The sequence below is a fragment of the Ambystoma mexicanum genome, chromosome 7q (genome assembly GCF_040938575.1).
Source record: "Ambystoma mexicanum isolate Mex_15411 chromosome 7q, UKY_AmexF1_1, whole genome shotgun sequence".
NCBI lineage: Eukaryota > Metazoa > Chordata > Amphibia > Caudata > Ambystomatidae > Ambystoma > Ambystoma mexicanum.
In genome coordinates this window covers 946076509-946100602 of record NC_090941.1, presented here as the reverse complement: position 1 = coordinate 946100602, position 24094 = coordinate 946076509, and the positions used below count along the sequence as shown (strand labels likewise).

At 44.5% G+C, this 24094-nt stretch overlaps 1 protein-coding gene across 1 annotated transcript in view; it reads right to left on the bottom strand.

The window, feature by feature from the left end:
• Positions 1-9893: 9893 nt before the first annotated feature.
• The window catches only part of INTS4 (integrator complex subunit 4), a 1642132-nt gene continuing 1627931 nt past the window's right edge, over positions 9894-24094 (bottom strand). Inside the window, exon 23 of the mRNA XM_069639944.1 lies at positions 9894-10571. Coding sequence (XP_069496045.1) covers positions 10378-10571 — 194 coding nt within the window. The 3' untranslated portion in view covers positions 9894-10377. The remainder of the gene's footprint in view (positions 10572-24094) is intronic.

Here is a 24094-nt window from a genome sequence, read left to right as displayed (position 1 = left end):
TGAATTTTGGATGTAATGTATTTGTTGCTGCCTATATATAAAGCATTACAATAATCCAATTTGGATAAGATTAGTGCTCTCGCTAAAGTGATGCAGTTGTCGGGTGAAAGGAAGGGCTTGGCTGCTCTTATTAGCTTGCAAGTGTAGGATGTGGCTGAGGCCATAGCATTTACTTGTTTACCAAAGGTGAGCGTGGAGTCTATGTAGAAGCCAAGAGTTTTAACTACCTTGACCAGAGTAATGTTGTTGTTGTCGATTATGAGGGAGGCGTAGTTAGGACCTCGTTTTTTAATGTTGGATGGTGTACCTAGAATGAGGAGTTATGTTTTGTCATCATTCAGGCATAGACCATGAGAGGCCATCCATGCCTGGATGATGAGGTAAACTCTGTTCACAAAGGCCAAATCCTTGTCATAATCTCCCGTCAACGGGATGAGGATCTGTATATCATCGGCATAATTTGTGTAGGTGATACCTAGACCATCGAAAAAGGGCTTTGAGAAGATGTTGTACAGAGTGGGCGATACCCAGGAGCCTTGGGGTACACCGCATGATATGGGCACGGGGTCCGCGGCTGCTAGGGGAGAGAATACTCGCATTGTCCTGTTATGAAGGAAGGACTGGATCCAAGCGACTGCCTCCTGAGAGAAGCAGGCCGCAGAGACCAGATGGTTGCAGAGTATTGAGTGGTCCACCAGATCGAACGCGGCTGAAAGGTCGAGGAGTAGTAGGAGTGCCGTCTTATCTTTGTCTCTTAGAGTGTCTATTTGTGCCTTGAGGTCTAAGGGTGCAGTCTCAGTACCATGCTGAGGTCTGAAGCCAGACTGACTAACACCTAGGGGGTGGTTTTGTTCCAGATGGTGCTGAATTTGTATGTATGCTACTTTATCCAAGATTTTAAGTAGGAATGGCACTGTGGTTACGAGGCGGTAATTAGTTGGGATAGAGGGGTCGAGGGTTTGTTTTTTGAGGAGGGGGAGGACCCAGGAATGTTTCAGGTTACTGGGAATAGTGACTGATGTGAATGAAGCATTTATAAGTTTTGTGATGAAAGGGGAGAGCTCACGGGCAGCGTCTTTTATAATTTGGGCTGGACATGGGTCGCCTTGACAATTGGAAGGTTTGAGGGTGAGGATAATTTTCTCAACTTCTTTGGTAGATACTTTGCGAAAGTGGAAGTTAGGGGTTAGTGATCTGGGAGGAGTTAAGGTAGATTGCGGTAATGGTAAGATATTTGTGGCAGCCTTAGAGGTGGTACCATTGATATCAGTCTTGGAAGCAGTAATGGTATCTTTTTTATTGTTAATCTTCACCTGGAGTGTTATCTTATTGGCCAAGGCATTTTGTACACTTGTGCACCAATTCTTATCCTTAAGACAGGAGTCAAGAGCTTGAATGGGGGATTCTACCTCTTTAAGGATGGTGAACAATTCTTTGGTATTTGATTTGGCTTGGGAGATTCGGGAGTTGTAGGATGTTTGTTTAGCTAAAATAATTTCTTTTTTGTAGAGGGTGGCTAGTTTATTCAAGTTATTTTTGTTGCGGTACGACTGGTCTGATCTCCAGATTTTTTCGCTTAGACATTTCTCTTGTCCGATAGCATTCAGATGAGGCGTAAACCAGGTGTTTAAGTGTTGGCAGGGTTTGCTCTTTCTGATCTTCAGTGGTGCAATGATGTCTAAAGATGCGAGCATCACTTCGTTGTACATTTCTACCATGGTGGCTGGGTCAGTCTGGTCTGAAATAAGAGTTTAGTATAGGAAGGATGAGGGGGATGAGATTTTCAGAAGTAATATTTCTTTGGTTTCTGGTGGGAGCGGCAGGAGCTATGTTGCTAGAATTCATGGGTGGTGTGGCTTCTAGGATGAAAGATATCAGGTAGTGGTCGCACCAGGGCTGAGGCATTATGGAAGTGATAGTGGTTGGGCAGTTGTGTTCAGCAATCCAGTCGAGGGTCCTTCCTTTAATATGCGTAGGTTCTGTAATCTTTCTGTCTGGCTCCATGCAAGGTTGAAGTCTCCTGTCAGGATCACGTCTCCTTCCGCAAAGTTTTCTAATTTGTTGATCGTGTCTTTGATAAAACCCTCCTGGCCCGTATTTGGAGCGTATAGGGTTGCTAGGGTTAGCTGGCGATTATCTATCTGTACCTTTGCAAAGACGTAGCGGCCATTTTTATCTGATATTGACGCTTTGATTTGGACCTTTAGGTGGTTAGCGAATGGTATTAGTACTCCTTTTTTTTTTCTCCTCGTCATTGGATTGGATTATTTGATTGTAGCCTTTTATCCGGGTTAGGCCTTTCCTCTTTTTCTGTATGTGTGTTTCTTGGAGCGTTATTATGTCAAACGTCTCTCTGTGCAAGAAGTGTTCTGTTTTTTTCGTTTTCACTGGCGAGTTCAGCCCTCTGATATTGTAAGTTAAGATTTTAACCCCATTCTTTCATGTGTGTCTGGTGTTTCTTATTGGATTCATCTTGTGGGTCACGGTGGTATGCATTTGTACCGGCAATTAACTGTGTTCCCCTCCGAACTTCCTCCTCAACTCCTCTCCCTCCCATCCTCCCCCCCAACTTTGTCCCTGAGGAGGGCTCTGGGCCCTATGGTTGCTCCGGCATTGCGCCTTTGCTCCATGCCCTCTAACATCTCAGGGTTAACAGTTCGCAGGGATTCCAAAACCCTGCTTGTTGTGCAGATTCCAAGGCTGTCCCTTGGCTCTGCCGCACCTTCATGTAGGCACCTGTCCCCGCTAAGGAGACTGTGCCTTTGTAGCCTCTCCCTCCATCTGCTCATTTTTAAAACATTTTTATATTTGTTTATTATTTGTATCGCGCACAAAACTCCGGAGTAACTGGGCGCTTGAAAAACTTGGGGTTACAGACATGGATAACGATAGTCAGAACATATTATCAACAACAAATGGACCCTGGTTACAAATGGGTCAAACAATAACATGCAGGTATGAAGTGCAACAGGGTAGTAAATGCTATTATGATGAATGCATTGTATTCAGCCAATTTTGTGTGTTGGCTTTAAAAGTTACAAAAGAGAGACTTTATCTGCCAGGTATTTAGGGGCAGTGTTAGTTAGGCATTTGTATGTGATGGCCAGGGTGCGTAGAGTGCGTAGAGTGATTCTTTCTCAGATGGGTAGCCAGTTAGCGTCTTGTCTGTGAGTGGAGATGTGACATGATCTGGGGCGGCTGAGTGTGGCTATTAGTGAATTATTTTGGAGAACCTGGAGCTTGTTTAGGTTGTGTTCTGAAGAACCGAGGAAGAGTGTGTTGCAATAGTCCATTTTGATTAGGGCAAGTGCTCTGGACAGTGTTGGGCAACTAGCTGTGGATAGGTAATCTTGACAGCTGTAGATCAGTTTGTTGGTATATGCCGTGGAGGATGCAACGCTATTGACCTGCTTTTTGAGGGAGAGGGTTGAGTCGAGGGAAACCACCAGCGTTTTTATCTCTTTAGAGACGTTGATTGTGTTGCCATTGGTGGCCATCCAGGCTTGGATTTCAAGATAGATGCTGTTTAGCAATTTGGAATCCTGGTCGTAGCAACCAGTGAGGTGAATGAGGACTTAAGCGTCGTCTGCATAGTCTGTGTAGACGACACCCAAGTTATCCAGGCGGTCGAAGAGGAGCTTCGTTAAGATATTATAGAGTGTGGGTGACACACAGGATTCCTGAGGCACACCACACAAAATTGGGGTCGGTTCAGATGAGGCTGGAGGGGAAAAGACTCTTGTGGTCCGGTCAGCTAGGAAAGATTTAATCCAGTTGGAGGCGTTGGAAGAGAAAGCTGCAGCTGTAGTGAGGTGCTCTGTTAGGATTTGGTGGTCGACGAGGTCGAAGGCGGCAGAAAGTCAAGTAGTAAGAGGATAGCTAGCTTGCCCTTGTCCTTCGTCTCATCCATTTGGATCTTTAGATCCAAAAGTGCTGTCTCTGTACCATGTCTGGGTCTGAAGCCAGATTGCCTAAGACCAAGAAGGTTGTTTTCCTCTAAATGTTTCTGGATTTGCAGATATGCAACCCGGTCTAAATGTTTTAGAAGGAGCGGGACGGTAGTGATGGGCCTATAGTTGGTGGGGACATTTGGTTCAAGGTTAGGTTTTTTTTTTTTTTAGGAGAGGCATGACTCAGGCTTCCTTGAGGTTAATAGGAACCTGATTGGAGGAGAATGAGGAGTTTATGAGGGAGGCGATGAAAGGGGCTAAGTTTTTAGCTCCAGCCTAGATAATCTTGGCAGGGCATACGTCACCTTGGCAGTGGGAAGGTTTCAGGCTTTTTATGATGCCTTTTACTTCCTTAGGAGTTACTTGTGAGAAGGAGAATGGAGTGCAAGTGTGGAAAGAGTTCTTGAAGTTTTAAAGGTCAATACGAGAGTTCAGTAATGTAGTAGCCAGAGTGCGACTCAAATGGCATTGCATAGTATAGGCGCAGAAGTTCAAAACAAACTGGGGGAGTGTGTGAACATGGGCTGAGGGTCTTGCGAAAGAATTTGGTGCGGCAGAGGAACGGGATGGCTCATTGATAGGGGTGAATAGAGCCGACGTACCTGCGTGCCATGGAACAGATCATCCAAATGGGCAATGCGGTCTGCGAGGAAATGAGGAGGGGATAGAGTGTGAGGTGAAAGAGGCGGCTGCTTAGGGACGAGCACCAAGCGCCGATTGCGCTCGGTCAGCAACTGGCCTTCTTCCCAGGCCTTACTCAACAGGCCGGCTTATGCCTGCCGGCGATAGGTGGACACAAACAAATGATAGAGAGCCAATCACGGAGCTTATGCGGGCCTGGTGCTTGTAGGACGAAGTCAGGCATGCGTACGTGTTTTGTTTCCGAGTTATCTAGTTTTTCTCTGGTTTGCGGGATTGGAGTCTTGTTCTTCGTTTCTCCGTTTGTCACCCCCTCGGTTCTCTCCTTTGTCTTGGGGTGTCACTGGGATTTGGGGGCTCTGACTCTTGTTCCTGGCACCCCAATATCTTGAGGCCTTCCTCGCAAGTAGCAATACGGTATTGTCTTTCTTCCCATGTGAAAAGGAGGCCAAAAGGGAAAGTCCATTTATATTGTATTTGTTTTTCGGTTAGGAGTCTAGTTACCTGGCTCATTTCTCTTCTCTTTCTGAGCGTGGATTGTGCTAAGTCTTGGAACAACAGTATTTCTTTTCCGTTCATTCTTAATTGCTCTATGGTCCTGGCCTTTCTTAGGATTTGTTCCTTTTGCACGTTTGTGTCATGGCCACTAGGACGTCTCTTGGGCGGGTTCTGGGCTCCCCTGTTCTTCGGGGGCCTACTCTGTGTATTCTGTCGATGTGAATTTATTCTCCGGATCTGTCCTTTAGTATATCTTGGAGTACTTGTGGTACTGCTGTGCGAAGGTCTTTATCCTCTACGGTTTCCGGCATATTTTTAATTCTTATGTTTGATCTCCTGGATCTGTTTTCCAAGTCTTCACATTGGGCTTCTAGCTCCATTGCCAGTCATGCTAGGCGGTCTTGTGCTTCTGCATGTTGGAGGGCTTCCTCATCCATATTCTGGACCGTCTTTTCCAGCTTATCTATTCTCTCCTCTAGGTTTTCTATGTCCTTCTTCAGTTCATGGACTTCCTGTTTCAATTCCCCCTTCATGTTTTCAAACTGCACCTGTGTGGAGGATATAAATTGATCCTGAAATTCCTTAAACCAGGTTTTCATGTCGTCTCGCGGGGCCATTTCTGTGTCTTCTTTCTGTTTGGGTGGTTCTCCCCCCTTGCTTTCCTGTTTGTTCGTTTGCTTGGTTGCTGTGTTTCCTAGTGCCCAGATTTGGGTCAGATCTTGAACCTGTTTGGGACCGCTTTTGTTTGCCGAGGATGCCTGTTGTCTTAGCCTTGTCCTAGATTTTCACATGTGTCTATTTCTTTACGGGTTGGGCTTTTTTAATGTTTATTCGCTTAAGGACTAAGGGTTCGGGTGTGTACTTATGGAAGTCTTCGACACTTGATAGGGTCCTGCCGTGTGATATCTGTTAGAGTTGTTAGAGTTGCGCTTCTCTGGCCTCGAGTGTTGATGTTTCCCTTGTTTCACGCTCTTTTATGGGGTTAGTTGTATCTCCGAGGAGCCTTCCTCCAAGTCTCTCCTGGATCCCCTCTTTGAGTGTAGGAGATTTTATTTCCCCCTTGCCTTATCGCTCGTCATCCTCAGCGGTTTCTCCTTTTGCTGCGGTCTCCCTTATCTGGGGGTCTGCCCCTTGAGAGACCGTTAGGGCTCCCCCTGGCCCGCAGTGGGGTGCTTGCACCGTTTCTTTGTGGGTTGAGGTTGTCACGCCCCCCCTCCCCCCGAGACTCTGGGTTGATCTGGGTTTCCTCCCTGTTTTGCCGGGGTCCGTGGCCGATAGACTCAAGTGGAGTATGGGGGGAGGGGCGCAAGGCCCTCTCCCCTGTGACTGACCTGCGTTCGCTCGTGGTATGCTGAGATATATGATTGGGGCCTCTTCTTTATGCTGGGTAGTGTTCGCCATATCTTCTCCCCTTCCCCTGGTGTCTCGTATTGATTTCCTCCATGTTTGTGATCGGGGACATGCTGTTGCTGTCTGTGTGGGAGGTGGCTCCCTCCCCGCCGCTCCCGTAATCTCTCCCCCGCCTCGTACCTGCGGACCTTTGTTTCGACAGCTCCGCTGGGCTCTGCAATGTTCTTCCCTTCCGCTCTGGTCTGCCGCCTACCCCTCTGGTCTCCGACCGGGACTCGTAGGGTGTGGGTCTTCTTCAGCCGGGCCAGTGCCGTCTCCTCACCGGGCCTCACCCTTGACTGCTTCCTCCCTGCAGGATCGGCTCCCAACTCCGTGCCCGGCCTCCTCCTCCTCGTTCAGCCGGGTTGGCGCCTTCCTTCAGTCCGCTCCTCTCACCCTCAGGGTACACGGTGGTGTGCCCGCTGCTCTCGGTCAGGCTCTGCTTCTTGCGCCCCGGTCTTCTTTCCGCATCTGACAATTCGTCGCTTCAGACTGTTGGTGGAGCTGGGAGACCCGTCCCGCGATTCGTCTCTTCTCCGGAATGCCTCACTGCAGGGCCGGGTCGATGGGTCTGTTCCGTCCTCTTCTGGCGGGTTCGCTCGGAGGGCTCTTCACCTCTTCTCCCTTTCTTCGCTTTCCGAGTGTGGTGGAGGTAGGGTAAGCTTCGGTGGGCTCGGTGTGTGCTTAGCTGTAGTCTTTATTGTTGCGGCCCGAGCTGGGGGACGGAGCAACGCTCACACATGTCTGCCCAGCTCGGCCGCCATCTTGGAATCCGGAACACTGTTTTTTGGTTTGTATATATCTTTGTATTGTCCTCCAAGTATATCTGAACAAATGGAGACAAGCCTGGCTCTTTGTTGTGAGAAACCTGAAGGTGTCTCACCCGCTAGCCCCCTGTGATCTGTCATCCAGGTGGCCAGGACACGGTCATCGCTTTTGCATCCAGTTCCTGGGGGTGGACCAGTGCGGGAGGATCACATGGATGAGGGGTCTTTGGGGAGTGGAGACAGGACTCCAGACGGTGAGACGCAGTATCCCCTTCCCTATAACATCTTTACCCCATCCTCCCTAGGATACTTAGGAACTCAAACCCCCCCCCCCACCTGACACCTTTTTCCGACAAACACTTTCTTACGGACAACTCTTTGTGAGGGAAAATGTACTAACGTTGTTGTTTTATTTTGGTTGCATCAGGCCTTCTGAATGAAGAGACTTTGAGAAGCAAAGAGACTTGTGCACAGAAGGTCCTAATGCTAATGATCGAACTGTATCCTCGTGCTAAAGAAGCCAGAGACTGTGCTGCACTCCAGTGAACCGCCTTGTTCTATGCTAAAAACATGGGGAAGGGAGGCCAATGGCCTAGACATCCTGACACTTAATTTTTCAACACTTCTTTCCTTTTTTCATAACACTATTCCCCACACTATTTGTATTTAGAGGTAAGGATTGGCAATAGGTTTATTAGTATAGGCCCTTTTATTTGGACAAGTCACCACTAGAACTGTGTTATTATTATTGGATGGTAGTAGCTTGCTCCCATCTGTAGATTTAGGATTAGATGATTAGATAGGTGTTTATCATACCCTTTTTGAAGTTCAATAAACACCCTTGAACTGTGGTCACTTGTGTCTGTTTTACTGTTGATACCATGTCTTCCTTACCTTGTACTTTTAGCATACAAATCATAATGCCTTCCTTTAATGTTTGCTCCATGAAAACAGAAACCTCTTCAATTTCTTTTGAATTTGGCATTGATCATACACAAAACTGCAATATATTTCAATGCTTTCCTCAAAAGTAATAGTTTTACATCACAGATGTCAAGTTTACAACTTGGCTGATGGGTGGGGCCTCCCTTCCTCTATACCTCTGCTCCAGCTATAGCTACTCATGATAGCCGTTTGTGGCAATGTTAACCTTTGAAAGAAATCTGTAGGTAGTGATACTTCTAATTAAACGAACAAAGGAAAAGCAAAGATTTACTCTAGTGTCTTAAACTTATTTTGTTTTCGACAGTGCACAGAAACACAAGTGCATTATAAACAAAAAAATACAAAAGCGGATTAAGCCAGCAGCGACTTGGGAATGGGGGGCCTTGGAATTTGCTGTTACAGAGGGTGCATCAAAGGCATAGGGTGCATCAAAGGGTAATGTCTCCATACTATACAAGATTCTGTAGGTAGACATGTGGACACTCAAATTCTAATATATGGCCAAATGGGAGGGATTTGGGACAACCATTGGAGGAACAGACTTAGATGGAAATATGGTAGAGAAATTACTCCTCCTCTAGATAAACCACCAATAGAGAATGTGCATTTAAACTAACATACAGATGGTACTATCCCCCGTCACCTTACATAAAATCAAACACTCCTTAGATCCTCACTGCTGGAGAAAATGTGTGGTGGGATTTGCCCAATCTATGGCCCAAACGTTCTGGGAAGAGGTCTTTACTGCTATTGCAGCGATTACAGGAGTCAGACTCCCTATGGACCGATCCGTTATCTTACTAGGTGCGCCCATAGCAGATATATATCCAAAAAACAGGGCAACAGCCAGGCTACTTACCCAGCAGCTGGTCGCAGCAAGAAACACTAAAGTCAGAACCTGGAAAAAAATAGAGGGCCCGCTCATACAGCTGTGGTGGGCAAGGGTCTGGCATATCTTAGTAGCCGGGAAAGTCACAGCAGCGGATCCTATACTCGAATATGACCAAAACTACCCACTACAAATGCATAAATCATGGCTCATCACACACATCCTGCAATCTTGAAGAGCTGGGAAGGAGACTTGAATGGAGATAAAGGATGGGCCTGCAGAATGGGGAGGAAGGGGAGAAACTACAATGTGTAATTTAGAATCATACTGAATGTAAATGTCTCATCAATCTCATCTTTTAACTCACTTGCAGCCGAATTTAAATAAACTCATAGCTCTCAACTCACCCGCTTTTGGCGGGTGTCACCCGCCTTGCAAAGGGCTGACTCACCCGCCAAGTCTCCTGCACGCCCATTGATTTCAATGGGCGTCTCACCCGCCAGAAACAAAATCGGGTGATTTCACCCACCTTTGCGAGACAAATGGTTGAGAGCTATGTAAACTTGGTAAAAAAAATAAAAGACACTTAGTACTGCTGGGCAACATCAGGTGCTACACTTGAGGGGGGCCTTTCTTCCAAACTGGTCCCCAACAAAACGTCCTTTGTTAATGCAGAAATGAAACAAAGAACTGTCAACAGCATCCATTTCGGTTAAACTTAACCTAATCAGTGCAGCAACTTTCTAGATCTTGCAACCCATTCATGAAAGCACATTCACACATTCATAAATAACATTAAATGTGTTGACAACAAAAATGATTAGTTATTAAGATGCACTTTCAATTTACCATTTGAGTAAAAAAATAGTCAAACAATACTTACGAAAAATAATTTACTAAATCCTTGATACATTAAAAAAAAAAAACTCCTCCAACCGGACTTTCAAAAACAGTGCCAAATATACATTAGATCAGCCAGTAAGCGCTTTTTCAGAATTCACAAAACCTTTGTATGCTGCTGCATATTCCGTTATCTGTACTGCAAAATACCTGCATAATGAGAGCTTCCATTCCAATATTACCCTGTTAGGCAAACTAAAATAAAACAGTTCACAATTACAAACTAAAGGCATGTGGACATTTTAAAGTATCTTTTATCTGCAACAGATTGACTTTAAAAGTCTAAAGTTACAGATGCACTTGAGTGTGGTTCTGGACAAAAGGGTTTGAGAAGTCATCAAGTCGTTAGGCCAGCAAAAAGTACATTCCTTTAAGAGATGGAGTTTCAGACAGGAGTCCAATCTTCTCAGAAGCTGAACATCTTAGATGTATTCCATATTTGTGGGCACTGTTGAGGATATCATCGCCTTGCAGGTTTGGGCATTATATAGACTTTGACAGGTTTGCTGAATGGTATGGTTCCCTCTGTGCAGCTGTCGGCCTGTGGAAGAATCTCTGCACTCTCGTTCCATGCTGACTTTGATACCTTGCTTGAGGCTTTGCTTCGACTCGAGCTGTACGCCAATAGCAGCTTCACTTCTATCTGGCAAGGCTCTGAAAAGAACAATGTAAGCTTAAACAGCCTTCTTATGGCACAGCCGGATAAATAATAATGCATGACTGACTGTTGACGTTCTTTTGGTGAAATTATGAACATTCCCTTCCAGTAACAATATTTCTGATGGCAAGCCACGGATTTCGGATGCCTGAAAACCCAGAGCCATCAAATATCATGAAAACCCCAGAAATTGACACTGTGTGGTATCATGGAGATTAGAGGAGGAATGGCAGCATTTGGCAGGGTGGCAAATACAATTTAGTGCCTCGTGGTGTAGTGGCCAGAGACCACAATGCTGCAGCCTCAACTTCCAATTCCAAATAAAATAATCGCAATACCAACCTCTCCCCAACCCAAACATTACCTATCTCGCTATATATAAATTACTTTTCTAAATAACTTTCCAACGCTTTCATGAAAAAGTATGAACGTTTCCAGATTTGTACTTTTTGAGATGTTAACATTTGAAATGTATCTATATATGACACATGCACAGAATTAAAGCGCATATTTGATGCATACTGTAGGCTGAGCGTTTGAGCTTTTCAGGATGTGCAATCAACATCTCCTAAAAACTCACATCCAAGGCAAGTCTCAGTTGACTTTGATGTCAGTTTAAAGGTGATGGAATAAATGTACACTTTTCATACAAAAACGTAGACTTTATGAGGCATACAATGTATAGAACAGAATGAAGGGTACATTTTATATTAAAAGCCTTCTCTCGCATTTATGATATTAACATTATGTGTATGAACACTAATAAAGTGCTTCTACGACACAAGCACCTAGTACATACATGCTTTTTACACACAACATGTAGCTGTATGACAAGTGCTCTCACATGCACCTAGGACACGTTTTCTTACTACACACACTCCTATCACACGTGCTCATACTACATGTGCTCGTATCACATGCGCTCCAACACATACTCCTAAGACATGTGCTCCTACAACACGCCTGTCATAGCATACACACACACACTCCTATAACATGTTACGATCACAAGTGCGCCTACTACACATAACATGCTCCTAAAACATGCACTCCTACAACACACATTATTACAACACATACTCCTACCACTCAGGTGCCTACAACATGCGCTGCAATCCCATACGCAGAGCGTATACATTTTACAGTAGCTACATTACAAAATTAACATCTCCTGAAAACTCACAGCAAAGGCGGTCATATTAACTGTACACAGAGCGTATGAGTTTTACTGTTCATACATTACACAATTAACATCTAAAAACTCACAGCTGACTTATGTCCGTTTTAAAGTGATGGAATAAATGTATACGTTTCATACTAAAAAGTGATTTTCAAATGAAAATGTACACGTTCATACAGAAATGTACACTTTAGTAGGCATACAATGCGCATGAGCAGAATGGATGTGCATTTTTTATTAAAACCCCACACGTACACTTGTGATATTAATAATGCAATGTAAACATGCTCCTACGATATGTGCTACTACGACATGCGGACCTAATACACATGCGCATACTACACAAAGTGTAGACGTACAACAAGTGCTCTCACATGCACCTACCACACACGCTCCTACAACATGCTTGTTCGATGACAGCCTACTACACAACACTTATGATATTAAAATTGTGCATATGAACACGAATAATGTGCTCCTACGACACGCGCACCATATACACACTACACAACATTTATACGTACAAAAGTGCTCTCGCATGCACCTAGGACAAATACATCTACCGCACATGCATCTACAAAACACACTCCTACGACGCAAACGCTAATTACTATGCACTCCAACACCAGACACACCTATAATACATGTTCAGGTGACAAACTCACCTACTACACATGCAAGTGGATATTACACATAATCTGCACATGTACGACACATGCTCTTTCAGCACATGTTCCAATCACACACACTCTTACGATGCATACTTATCACAAACTCAAACTACTCTGACTCCTACAACACACGCTCATACAACATTTGCTACAACACGTGCAGCTAAACATGCTCATACTACACATTCACATGGCTCCTATAACACATGTTCCTAAAACATGAACTATGAAATGCGCTCCTACAACACATGGTGCTACGAGACACTTACAATACATACTCCTACTAGATAGGCACTTACCACATGCGCTGCGATCCTGTACGCAGTGCATTTGAGTTTAACAATTGGCAAATTACAAAATTAACATAGCCTGAAAACTCAGATCAAAGGCAAGTCATAAGAACTGCCGGAGGCTATCTTTCCCTCCATTCCCTATCTGCCTAAGCTCTTCACTATGGAACTCAGCTACACCTAATCACAGGTACTGACTCACCTGCACTACAACTTCCTTACACACAAGTTTTCTTTCCTGTGTTTTACAACTTTGAAGGCTAACTGCCCTTTATTTGGGTTTTGTTTCCTTTCTTTTGGTCCAGGTTGGTTTCTTCAACGGACCCCGTACACATCTGGGGATATAATCTCCTTTGGGAGGCAGCCGCCCATTTAACTGACACCACACAGGACTTAGCCACTTCCCAACGAGCAATAATGGGCTCACTTTTCTCGTTGAGCGTAGCATAGGATCACGCTCAAGGTAATATTTTTGCTTCATTTTTCTTTTTCTCCATATGGGCCAAGCTTACAGATATGCTTATACCCCACTACGCTTTCTCTCTCTAGATTCACAGATATGGGGAACACGGTCGGATGCTACTGACTGAAAGATTTTTTTTGGGAACTAATACATTTTTTTTCCCAGCTCTCTATAGAGACGCCACATGCACTCTTTGGATGCACGACCCGTTTATTACATGCCATGGGTTTCTCATTTTTTTACCATCACCATTGGTAAGTTATCTTTACGATATCCATGGCAATTTCTTGTTTTGACTATCCACTTATGCCCGAATTGGGGTTTTAATTTTAATTGTACTCTCTTTCCGCCCTTTCACCCTTACCCACCCCCCCCGGGGGCGGGTTCCGTTTGTTGTGTTTCAAGTCCCTTGCGTTTTTGTTCTCAGAAGGGGATTTCTGGCCAGGTCCTTTTGTTCTCCTCGGGGGGGTCACACTAGCATGTTACCAGGTGATCCCAACACGTTAGGAAATTTAGACTTTGGCATGATGTGAGTTGCAAACATGACTAGGATCATGCACTTTGCATTTTTTTGACTCTAGCAATTCTTCTACATCCTTTTGTTCCATATAAATCATTTTCTTCATCATTTTCTACACGTTTCTCTTTTTTCTGTTTTCCTTCGAATTCAGTTCTTTTCTTTTTACTAAAACATTCCTTCCTCTTTTTCTCTGTTGTTTCCCACAGGGTCTTGCTATCACTGCCCTGATGAAGGCAGAGCTGGTACCGCCGAAACACAATATTGTCTAGAGGGGATTGGAGGTCCCTCAGAATAACATCTGATCTACATTGGACCTCTCGTCTATAACAATACATGTTTTGTTGTTTCTTCAGTTAGCCAGGATTTACAAAAACAATTGTTCAGTAACTCAGTTGTTTTCCTGAGATCACTGTCTATTGAATTAGCCTTATTCATTTTTGTCATATCAGCATTGTTCTTTTTTCCTTTTCTTCCCCCTGATGCGTTGGCAGACCCCACCCCATTGGTGTATGAACAAATATTCACACTGGGGTTTCATTGATACTTATCATGACCATATAATATTGAAAAAAGTATTTACCTTTTTCCAGTGTTGATGCCACTACATTGGGAGAAATATTTTCTTTATTTCTTTTTATGCTTCATTGACTTTTCCATTTTTTCTTCTTTCCTTTTTAACTAAAAATTCATAATTTCCGTTTAGCAATTCTGCATTCTGATTTATGTTTAGAAGGAATTTTATATGTATGTAACCTCAAAAATGTTTTATTGATTGTATTTGCCCTCATGGTTTAGGGCATTTATTTCACTTTTTGCACGGATGTTTGCACATAAAGTCTTGTCTCTAACTTACAATAATCTGTATGACTATCCTTGATGTGTTATATTATGATGGATACCAATTATATGTAGATGCTATTACCCCAAATGGGGCACTTAGGTTTGGACCAGTGGTAGGACCTTAATTCATTCAGACCTTCCTATAGGCCAACCTACACACGTACTAGTACCTTGTGTTAATATTAGTTCCCTTTGCCCTCTCACTGGTACGTTAGCCCACGGGCACAACCACAACCACAACAGTGTGGCCTTTTTCTTTGTTGAATAAGTCATAAGAACTGTACAAAGAGTGCACGTTTTCTGTTAGTACATTATACAATGAACATCTCCTAAAAACTCACATGAAAAGCAAGTCACAGCTAAACTTTCATGTCCGTTTTTAAGTGATGGAATAATTGTATACTTTTCATATTAAAATGTACTCTTTTCAAATGATATACTTTTCATATTAAAATGTACTCTTTTCAAAAGATAATGTACACTTTAGGAGGCACAAAATGCATGAGCAGAATAGACATACATTTTATATTCAAACCCTACACTTGTGCCCTGTACATTTGTGATATTAACATTGTGTATATTAACAGTAATAACACAAACTCTTATTATGTACCCTCTTTCAACACATGCTCCTATGGCCCAAACTTATATAACACGCACTACGACATGTGCTCCTGCCACATGCACTCTTATAACATGTGCTCCTACAACACATTGTCCTACAACACACTTATAAAGCAACTCCTATGACGCACGCAGCTACGACATGCACCATTACTCTCACTCGGTCATAATCCAGGAGAATGGAGGTGTAGTGTAAGTTGGCCAGTAGATGGTTCCAGAAGGAGGATCCAAGCCCGGATGGGGCCAACCTGCAGATGAGTTGTGCAAAAGTTCTGACTGTAGATCAAGTTCAGTGATAATGATTGGAGGTTGCATAGAAGGAGGCGGAATGATCATTTGGTTTAAAATGAATCTGCCATTTTTTCATATAGGACTTTGCGGACATGGCAGGGGAGTTTAAAACGCAATAGGCAGCAAATGAACCGACTACAGAGCAGGTCTGATGTGATCCTGTTTAGGTTCTAGACAACTTGCAAGTTTGTGGAGCTCAGAGCTTTTCTCTAATCCTGACCGGACAGGACATAAGTTAGGAAGATGGCTTTTTTTGGGAAAGAGGAAAAGATTGGGGTTTTCCTGATGGTTTTCAATTTGAGAATGGCGAATGCTGCAATTTCTTTGCTTCAATAAATGTAAGACAGTCGTGACCCATGACTCAGTCAATTATTTTGTGGCTTTTTTTAAATTCTGTATTTAAAGACCAGGAAGCTTGGGGACCATATGCAAGGCTAAGTTACCGACACAGAACTCACTTTCATGGGATTTTTAAATTAGAGTAGCAGTCCTGAACCTGGGTAAATAAGGGATATTTTTCCACAGACTTATTTTAGTTTGCATGTGAATCCTTAGAAAAGGTTTAATCTCAGAGCTACTGTAGATGGCAAAGCCTACGAGAGTGTTTGTAAAAGTAGCACTTGGAGTCCATTATTTTTCTGTCAGAGATCTGAGAGGAGCAGGAGGCTGCTACTGTACAGCAGGCCCAACCAGCCCAAAAGGCGGAATGATTCCACTGCACGGGCAACCCGGTGCTGTCTGCGTTCAAGGCAGAGGCTGATCTTTTGTCTGCCGCAGTTGGAGCATTCCCAGAGTGTGAGATGCTTATAAATTACATGTATTCTGAAGTCTTATAGAAAATGTATATCTACGCTCCCTGTCCGCAGAGCTCATCTGACCTAGTTTTAGAAATACTCCCAGAGCAGACCACTACATTATTGTTCTGGTATGGGGACAACTAAGAGAGTGTCTGAAACAGAGGATCATGAAACAACTGGGTAAGGCAACTGGAAAGGAAAAGCTAGCAGTGAGTCTTCCTTAGAAATGAGAGAACACCACATTACATACCTCTGAGTAAAGGTCTTTCTTTTAGTTCTGGATTAGCCCTTCCCCCCCAATAATTCATCATAGATATATATCTTCACCTGTTTCAGCTGTCTCCTAAAATCAATCCAGTCACCAAGGGGTGCAGTGCATCTCTGCACTGTTGGGCACCATATGTGACCCCCAGGGAAAGTATATATGGAGCCAACAGCACTTCATGACCTCAATTCAGCTTTCCCCTAGTCCTTAGTGGCTGAGAGAACATAGAACAGAGGATAGTGAGGAATCTGTGAGATTACTTACAACTTTACGTATCTAAAAGGTAGGTTATTTGTTCTTATCTCAGTTCTAAGGGAAAGCCACTGCTAGTGATCCCCTTCCAAGACCCATGGGAAGGTCGCCCGGTCTCCCCCTCAAAGGCTCTTTCTTCCTAGAGAAGACAGAGTAAGGAGGATTTTACAGTCAGAGCCTGAAGCTCACTCACCCATACAAGGGGTGTTGGGAAAGACTTTTCCTTTTTGCATCTTTCCTTCACAGATTGCTATGGGACCCAGACAGACCACAGTTGGAACCAAGACTTCTACGAAGAAGAGCAGCCCACAGACAAGTCCTGCAGCTGACCAGCATCAACTCCAGTGATTGGCCCAGCGAAGCCCTGCTCCTCTGCCTGATCCCAGAAGACCCTTGTGGGTGCTACAACCTTTGGACCAGTGGGACTAACCAGTCTGGACCCCTGCTCATTGATCCGTGCCATGGAAGCCTTCAGATGTGTCCCTGGAACACACAGTGGACTGACAAGCTTCACTTGGGGCTACCTAGCTGCAGCCACTGTCCTTCTGAGGAGAGCCTTAGGACTTGCTAGATCTTTAGCATATGCCATATGTTCCCTGTCCTCACAATTACAGCTATCTCACTACAAGGAAAGCTGTGCTGGGGCTGCTTCTGTGTTAATTGCTGGATGATCTCCTGTCGCCCCCTGACAGTGGTGACCTCCCCTGGAACAATCTTTTTTTTTTTAAACCTTTATTAATGAACCAATGCATCTTTTAGTAATCTGTTACATAACTTCATTCGGAGTACAATTACTTTATGTCAACTCTCTCGTCATACTGTTTAATTCCTACCCCATATTGGCTTCAAATGATACATTGAGTTCCTTGTTTTTAATAAACTTAACATACAAAACGACCCCCCCCCCGCTGTTCGTTATAACAAAACATTAGACATGACTCAGTCATTGATTCTGTCCATTGTATGATATGTACTGGATTCTGGGTCCGCGTTCAGACCACCCTCATATTACCCGGAGTGCGTGGCTTAAACCAAACATGTTCTCTTTCTCTGACATAATCATGAAAGGGAAGCCACATCCTCAAGAACTTTGGGTACGTTCCAGTCGCAAGAGCCCACACCGTTTCCATCGCCATCACCCACCAGATCTTAACCCACCAACATGCGATCACAGGGCCTTCTGGCGCTTTCCAATTTTGGGCTACGGTCATCCGTGCCGCTGTTAACAAGTGTGTGATCAGTGTTGCGGGTCACCCCATTGCTGTATACACCCCTTCCACTTCCGCCCCCAGGATTATTACCAGGGGTGACTCAGGTAATTGTGTTCCTGTGATCTTTTTAATCTACGCTAATACTTTTTTCTAATACTTCCTAACCTTGGGACATGTTCACCACATGTGACCCAGGGTGCCTGTTTCCCCACATTGCTGCCAGCATAGGGCGAATAGTCCTTGTTCATAGCATTCAACCTCTGGGGTGTTAAGTACCATCTGTGGCAGATTTGATATGCCAACTCCTTTATTGCAGTGCATCTACAGGACTTTTCAGCTCTTTTCCAGATCTGACCCCAGTCTTCCTCCGAGATATCAATCCCAAGCTCAGTACCCCATTTAACCATATATGTTAGGTCAGCCGAGTATTGTGTTCTATCTTGCAGTTTGTACAGCTTAGAAATCCCTTTGGTGGACGCCCCTTCTCTCGTGGTTAATTCCAGCCCTGTCAAGGTCTGTGTGCCGGTCTTTTTAACACTATGCTGCGAGATCCAGTGTCTAATCTGAATGTACTTGTATCTCTGTCTCTCACCTATGTGGAATTTGTTCTTGCATTCCTTGAATAGAAGCGGATTGCCATTCTGATAGAAGTCTCCTAATCTCAAATTACACTTCCCCTCCCATCCTTCCCAGTAGGCTGTTTGCATCCCTGGGGAAAAGTCTGCATTGTGACACATGGACGAATGTGGTCCCAGTCCCGGGAGGACATTTTCTCTTTTTAATGTCAAGTCTCATTTTTGCAGGGAGTGAACCGTTGCCGTCAGTAACCGCCCCCCTGTTGCCCTGTCTCGATTATGTAGCGCTTGCAGTGCAGTTAGAGAGATTGTAGTAGCTTCCTGCTCTATTGTACACCACCCATTGTGTTCCCCTGAATTCGCCCACCGTAGCATGGGTGCCAGGTGAGAGGCTAGTATGATCTCTGAATGTCCGGGACTCCCAGTCCTCCATTGCACAGTGGATGAAGGAGTATCGATCGCCGGACTCTATGTCGCTTTTTGTGCCATATGAAGGCCACAATTTCATCCTGCAGAGTCTTGATCATTTTGGCTGGTATGTTCACTGGGAGCGAGCTAGTAATGTAGATCAGTCGCAGTACAATTGTCATTTTCACTGCAGCTACCCTCGCAAACCACAATATCTCTTCTGCATCCCATCTATTCAGGTCTTCACTAAGCGATCGCCACAAAGCAGGGATATTTGCCTTATACAGCGTTTCGTAGGATTTGGTTAATTGTATCCTTAGATAATCCAATTCATAGTCATCCCAGGGATAGCGCCCAGCCAATCCGTTAATGTCTCTCTGATCCTCGGTTATGTTGAGGGCCTTGGATTTATTTTAATTGATCCTGAACCCTGAGACCCCTGCAAATTCTTGTAATCTATGCATCACTTTCCGGATACAACGTCCTTTCATTGCGGGATGTTTTTTCACAGGGTTTTTTACCGTGATTTTTTTTTGTTGAAAAAACCCATCAAATTTTTGATAAAATCAGAGGGTTGTGGGGGGGGGGGGGGGGGGAGATCCCCCCAAAATAATGTAAAAAAATGTGATGGGTATTTTCGTTAAAAAAAATTGCGGTAAAAACCCAGCAAAAAAACATCACGCAATGAAATGACATGGAACCACTTTCGGTAGGGTAATTTTTGTACCTCTTAAGAGGAGGAGTATATCATCCGCACAGAGAGCAATTTTATGTACTCTCCCCTTGGATTGTATTCCCTTAATCTCACGGTCTTGACAAACTACACCTGCGAAGGGTTCCATTGCCATGGCAAAGATTAGAGGTGACAATGGACATCCTTGGCGAGCACCCTTTCTATTCTGATCTGTCTAGTGAGCTTCCCATTTTTCATGAATCTTGTGGAGGTTACCTGAAAATTAGCTAGTATCATCCGAGAAAAGGACGGTCCTATTCCAAATTTCTTAAGAACTTGTTCTCGAAAACCCCAGTCAAGGATGTCGAACGCTCTTCTTGCGTCCAGAGCCCCAGGGCAAATTTCTGCCCAGTCATTGTTCCCATATCTATAAGGTCTATGGTCCTCCTAATATTGTCCTGAGTGTGCCTTCCCAATATAAACTCCGCCTGATCCTCGTGTATGATACTAGGCAAAATTGGTGCTAATCTCCTTGCCAGTATTTTAGCATATATCTTCGCATCGCTATTCAATAAGGAGATCGCTCTACAATTGGCACATTCAGTTTTAACCTTCCCTAGTTTCGGTATCATTACCGTGATAGACCTACCCATATTTTCTGTTACCATCCCAGGTTCCCTTATTTTATTAAATAGGCGTGTCAAATGGGGGATCACCTGAATTCTAAACGTCTTACAGTATACACTAGCAAATCCATCTGGCCCTGGAGTTTTGTTGGGGGGCATTGTGGTAATGGCCTTGTTAACCTCCTCTGCTGTGAAAGAGATTTCCAGAATGTCGATTTCCCTTTCTGTGAGTTGCAGGAGATCTATGCCTTTAATATAGTTTGTCTGCAGTGTGGGATGCAGAGTTTCAGGCCTTAACAAATTTGCGGGATAGTCCTCCATAATTCTTATTTTATCGCTCTCCCCCACCCATATGTTCCCTTTTCGTCTTTCAGCTGTGTAATATGATTGCAAGTTTTAGTGTTCCGTAGCTTTGCCACCAATAATCTACCAGCACTACCTCCCTGAGTGTAGTAGGTCTGTTTGAGTTTAATGAGTGTTTGTGCTGAGCGTTCTGCCATGTGTTCCTCCATTTGGGCTTTTAGCTTCCATAGTTCTCGCAGTGTTTTCCGTGATTGTCTAGCTTTGTGTTGTACCTCAGTTATTTGTATTCTTTGCTCTAATTCTATTCGGGTTATTTCTTTGCTTCTAATACACGCTGCCGCTTGTGAAATCAGTTCCCCTCATCAATACCTTCCCGCCATCCCACACCACTCTCCAATCTATCTCCCGGTATCATTCTCCGAAAAATAATCTGTGATCGTTTTTTCCATATGAGCCCTGAGTGCCTTGTCTTTTAAAATAAGTTAATTAAGCCACCATTGTTGTTTGCCCATTTTAGTGTCTGGTTGTGTTTCAATTTGTATTATCACTGGTGCATGAACTGGTATGACGTCCTTTCATCGCGGGATGGTTTTTCGCAGTGTTTTTTACCGCAAATCTTTTTTCGAAAAAACCCATCAAATTTTTTAGAAAGCGGGGGTTTGGGGATGGAGAACCCACCAAAATAATAATAAACAAAAAATTTGAGGTGTTTTATCGTTAAAATAATCGCAGTAAAAAACCCAGCATAAAAACATCCCGCGATGAACTTACATGGAACCGCATGATCTGACAAATATTTTATTCCTATACAAATGTCCATCACTTGGGCTATCAAGGTTGTTGAAACCAATATCATATCTCTTCGGGAGTAACCCATATGTACCGCCGAATAATGTGCACTTGTCGGTTTCTATGGTCCTTGCTAGTGGGAGGAACTGTTTTGTCCTTTGTGGGATCCATAACGCAATTGAAATCCCCGCCTACTATCACTTGACCCTCACACCAGAAGCCTATCTTCTGCAGGACTGCGTGACGGAAGACATCTTGTTTGTCATTCGGGCCATATACTGCAACTAGCGTGTAAAGTTGTGTCTCTAGTGTACCTTTAAGAACCAAATACCTCCCTTCCGGGTCTTTATAAAAGAAGAGTTACTTAAATCGTAGTGATGCTCCCAGCAGGATTGCCACCCCCCCTAGTTTTGGTCCCACTTAATGCATAGTACTGCTTTGGCTATGCTTGAAGTGCCATTCTCTTCTCATCCCCAGCTAGTAAGTGTGTCTCTTAAAGGAACACTATCGAGTTTTTCAGATCCCCTAAACGCCTCAATATGGAACAGCGTTTCATCGATGTGTTAAGACCCTGCGTATTTAAAGTTACAATATTTATTTCAGTTATTATCTCGCATATTTCACTCTTCATTTTGTGTCCGTTTTATGTTGTTTATTCTGTTCCCCATTGTATATTGAGTCACGTCTTTATACTTTTTGTGCTTTAAGATAACATAAGCCCCCCCCCCCCCAACGTCCATAACTCGTGTTTCAAACGCACTTCGGAGAGGTCCTGAGTACCTAGGCCCGCCTCCCAGATGATTGGCACCATACGATTATGTGCCCTCTAGTGTGTATATCGCATTTGCCTCTTAAGTATGCTTATTATCACAGAGTTCTATAGCAGTACAAATTCCTCCCCCAGTGCGGGTCCAGCTCTCCATTTATGTAGTCCGTGGCCACCTCATTCCTAAATTTTAATGGCTTCTCATATCATCCTTGTTTCCCTCCCACTTTACCTTATTTCATCTGCTCTGGGCTCCTCGTTTCTTTTCCTTATAGACCTTATGGGACTTTGGGGGAGTCGACCACGTCCATTCCTCAGCATTCCAGCTAAGTTATAATCCCCTCATCTGCCTCCATTGTGCGGTCCGGATCCGCCAAGCTCAGGTCTCCTTCTCCCCTTCAGAGTTCCTGTCAGAGGGCTCGTCGTTTTCAGCAGGGCTCTGCCCATGTCGGAGGCACCCGCCTTTATATTCAAAAATCGATGTTCACTTCTTAGGGCTCCATTGGAATCCTCCGATTCCCACTTGTCTGTGATCCAGATCTGGGCTCCCCGCCTTCTAATTTGTCCTGTCTCGCTCGTCGCTTCACCCTGGGAGACCCACTGTTCTTGGCGGGAGGAACTCACCAGGCGCGCGGCATGGACCGCTTTGTCTTCCGATACGCTTTGCTCTATCTGTATCTCGTAACTCGCCGCCACACACCTGGCTGCTCTCTCAGTTTCGTTGCTCTTCTCAGGGCTCCAGTTATCTTCAGAAAGTGCTCCTGCTCCCACAGCGGTGCCGACTGTGTATCTGTCATCCCATACTTAATCCGTCATGTCTGCGTGTACTGCACTTGAAACTTCCCGTCCAGGATCTCATTCCATATTTTCCCTTCTCATTTAATGCAGAGTTCCACTGCTTTGCCAGGTCGCTGTCTTCATCCGTAGTGTGCGGGTATAAGGGTTGCCTTCTCACTGCATCATCTTAGTGTTTCAGCGCGTATCATGGGCCGCCTCGAGTTCCACGTCGTGGTCCGTCCGCCATTTGGATTTATCAGAGTTGTGTCTACCTGTTCATTACTTCTTCCCTGCTAGTTCCATTGATGATCTCTCAGCATTGTCGTTTAGCGTAGACCTTCCACTCACTGTCCATTATTTTGGGGCTCAGGGGCAGCATTCTGGAAGGGAAGGGGAGCCACAGCAAGGGATCAGGCGCCAGAGCTCACCAGGAGACCTTGTTGTTCGGTCCTCGGCTAGCCCCGCCCACCCACACTGAAACAATCTTTCTGCACGCCCGCGATGTGACATCAAGGGTCTGTACTGCAAAAATCTTAGCCTTTGCTTCATTTGGGGGTGGTCTTCTTGAAGCTGACTGGAACTGTCTGTTGAGCACAGCAACAAGCTCCTGACAGGAAAAGTGACATCTACACCCAATACCCATGGGCTTCCCTCACCCGAAACAAGAACAGAAGACTGTGTCCCATGAATTCCGGAAGAACTGAAGTGCCACATGGAAGGATCAGTGTCTAGAGGCAAGTTAACTTGCCTGATTCTGTCCCCTGCCTGTCCTCAATAGGGTGAAATTGGGTGTAAAGCCCTTGTCCCCAACTCCCTGTTAGCTCGTTGAACCTGGTTTAAGGATCCTTTCATAGGGCTGACCTTGGCAATAAAATGGAGTGTGGTAAAAACTTATTTTACTACAAAGAACTTTCTAAGAACCACCACACCCCACTGCATCAGATCTGAAATGCCTTCCCTGGAGAAACCATGGTTTGGAACCTTTGACCTTTGGGCATAAGGCCCCATACCTCTTAGGGCTGGGCTTCATAAGATAGGGTAACTGATTTTGTCCCAACTCTGACTATTACAACTATTTTTCTTGCACCCGAGTACTCACCTGTTGAACAATGGTATTTAAATTCATAGCGTAAACCGTAGTGCTGGCCAAGTGCAGCAAGTGCAGTTGGCGGCAGTGATGTTTGCTTCTGGTGCCGGT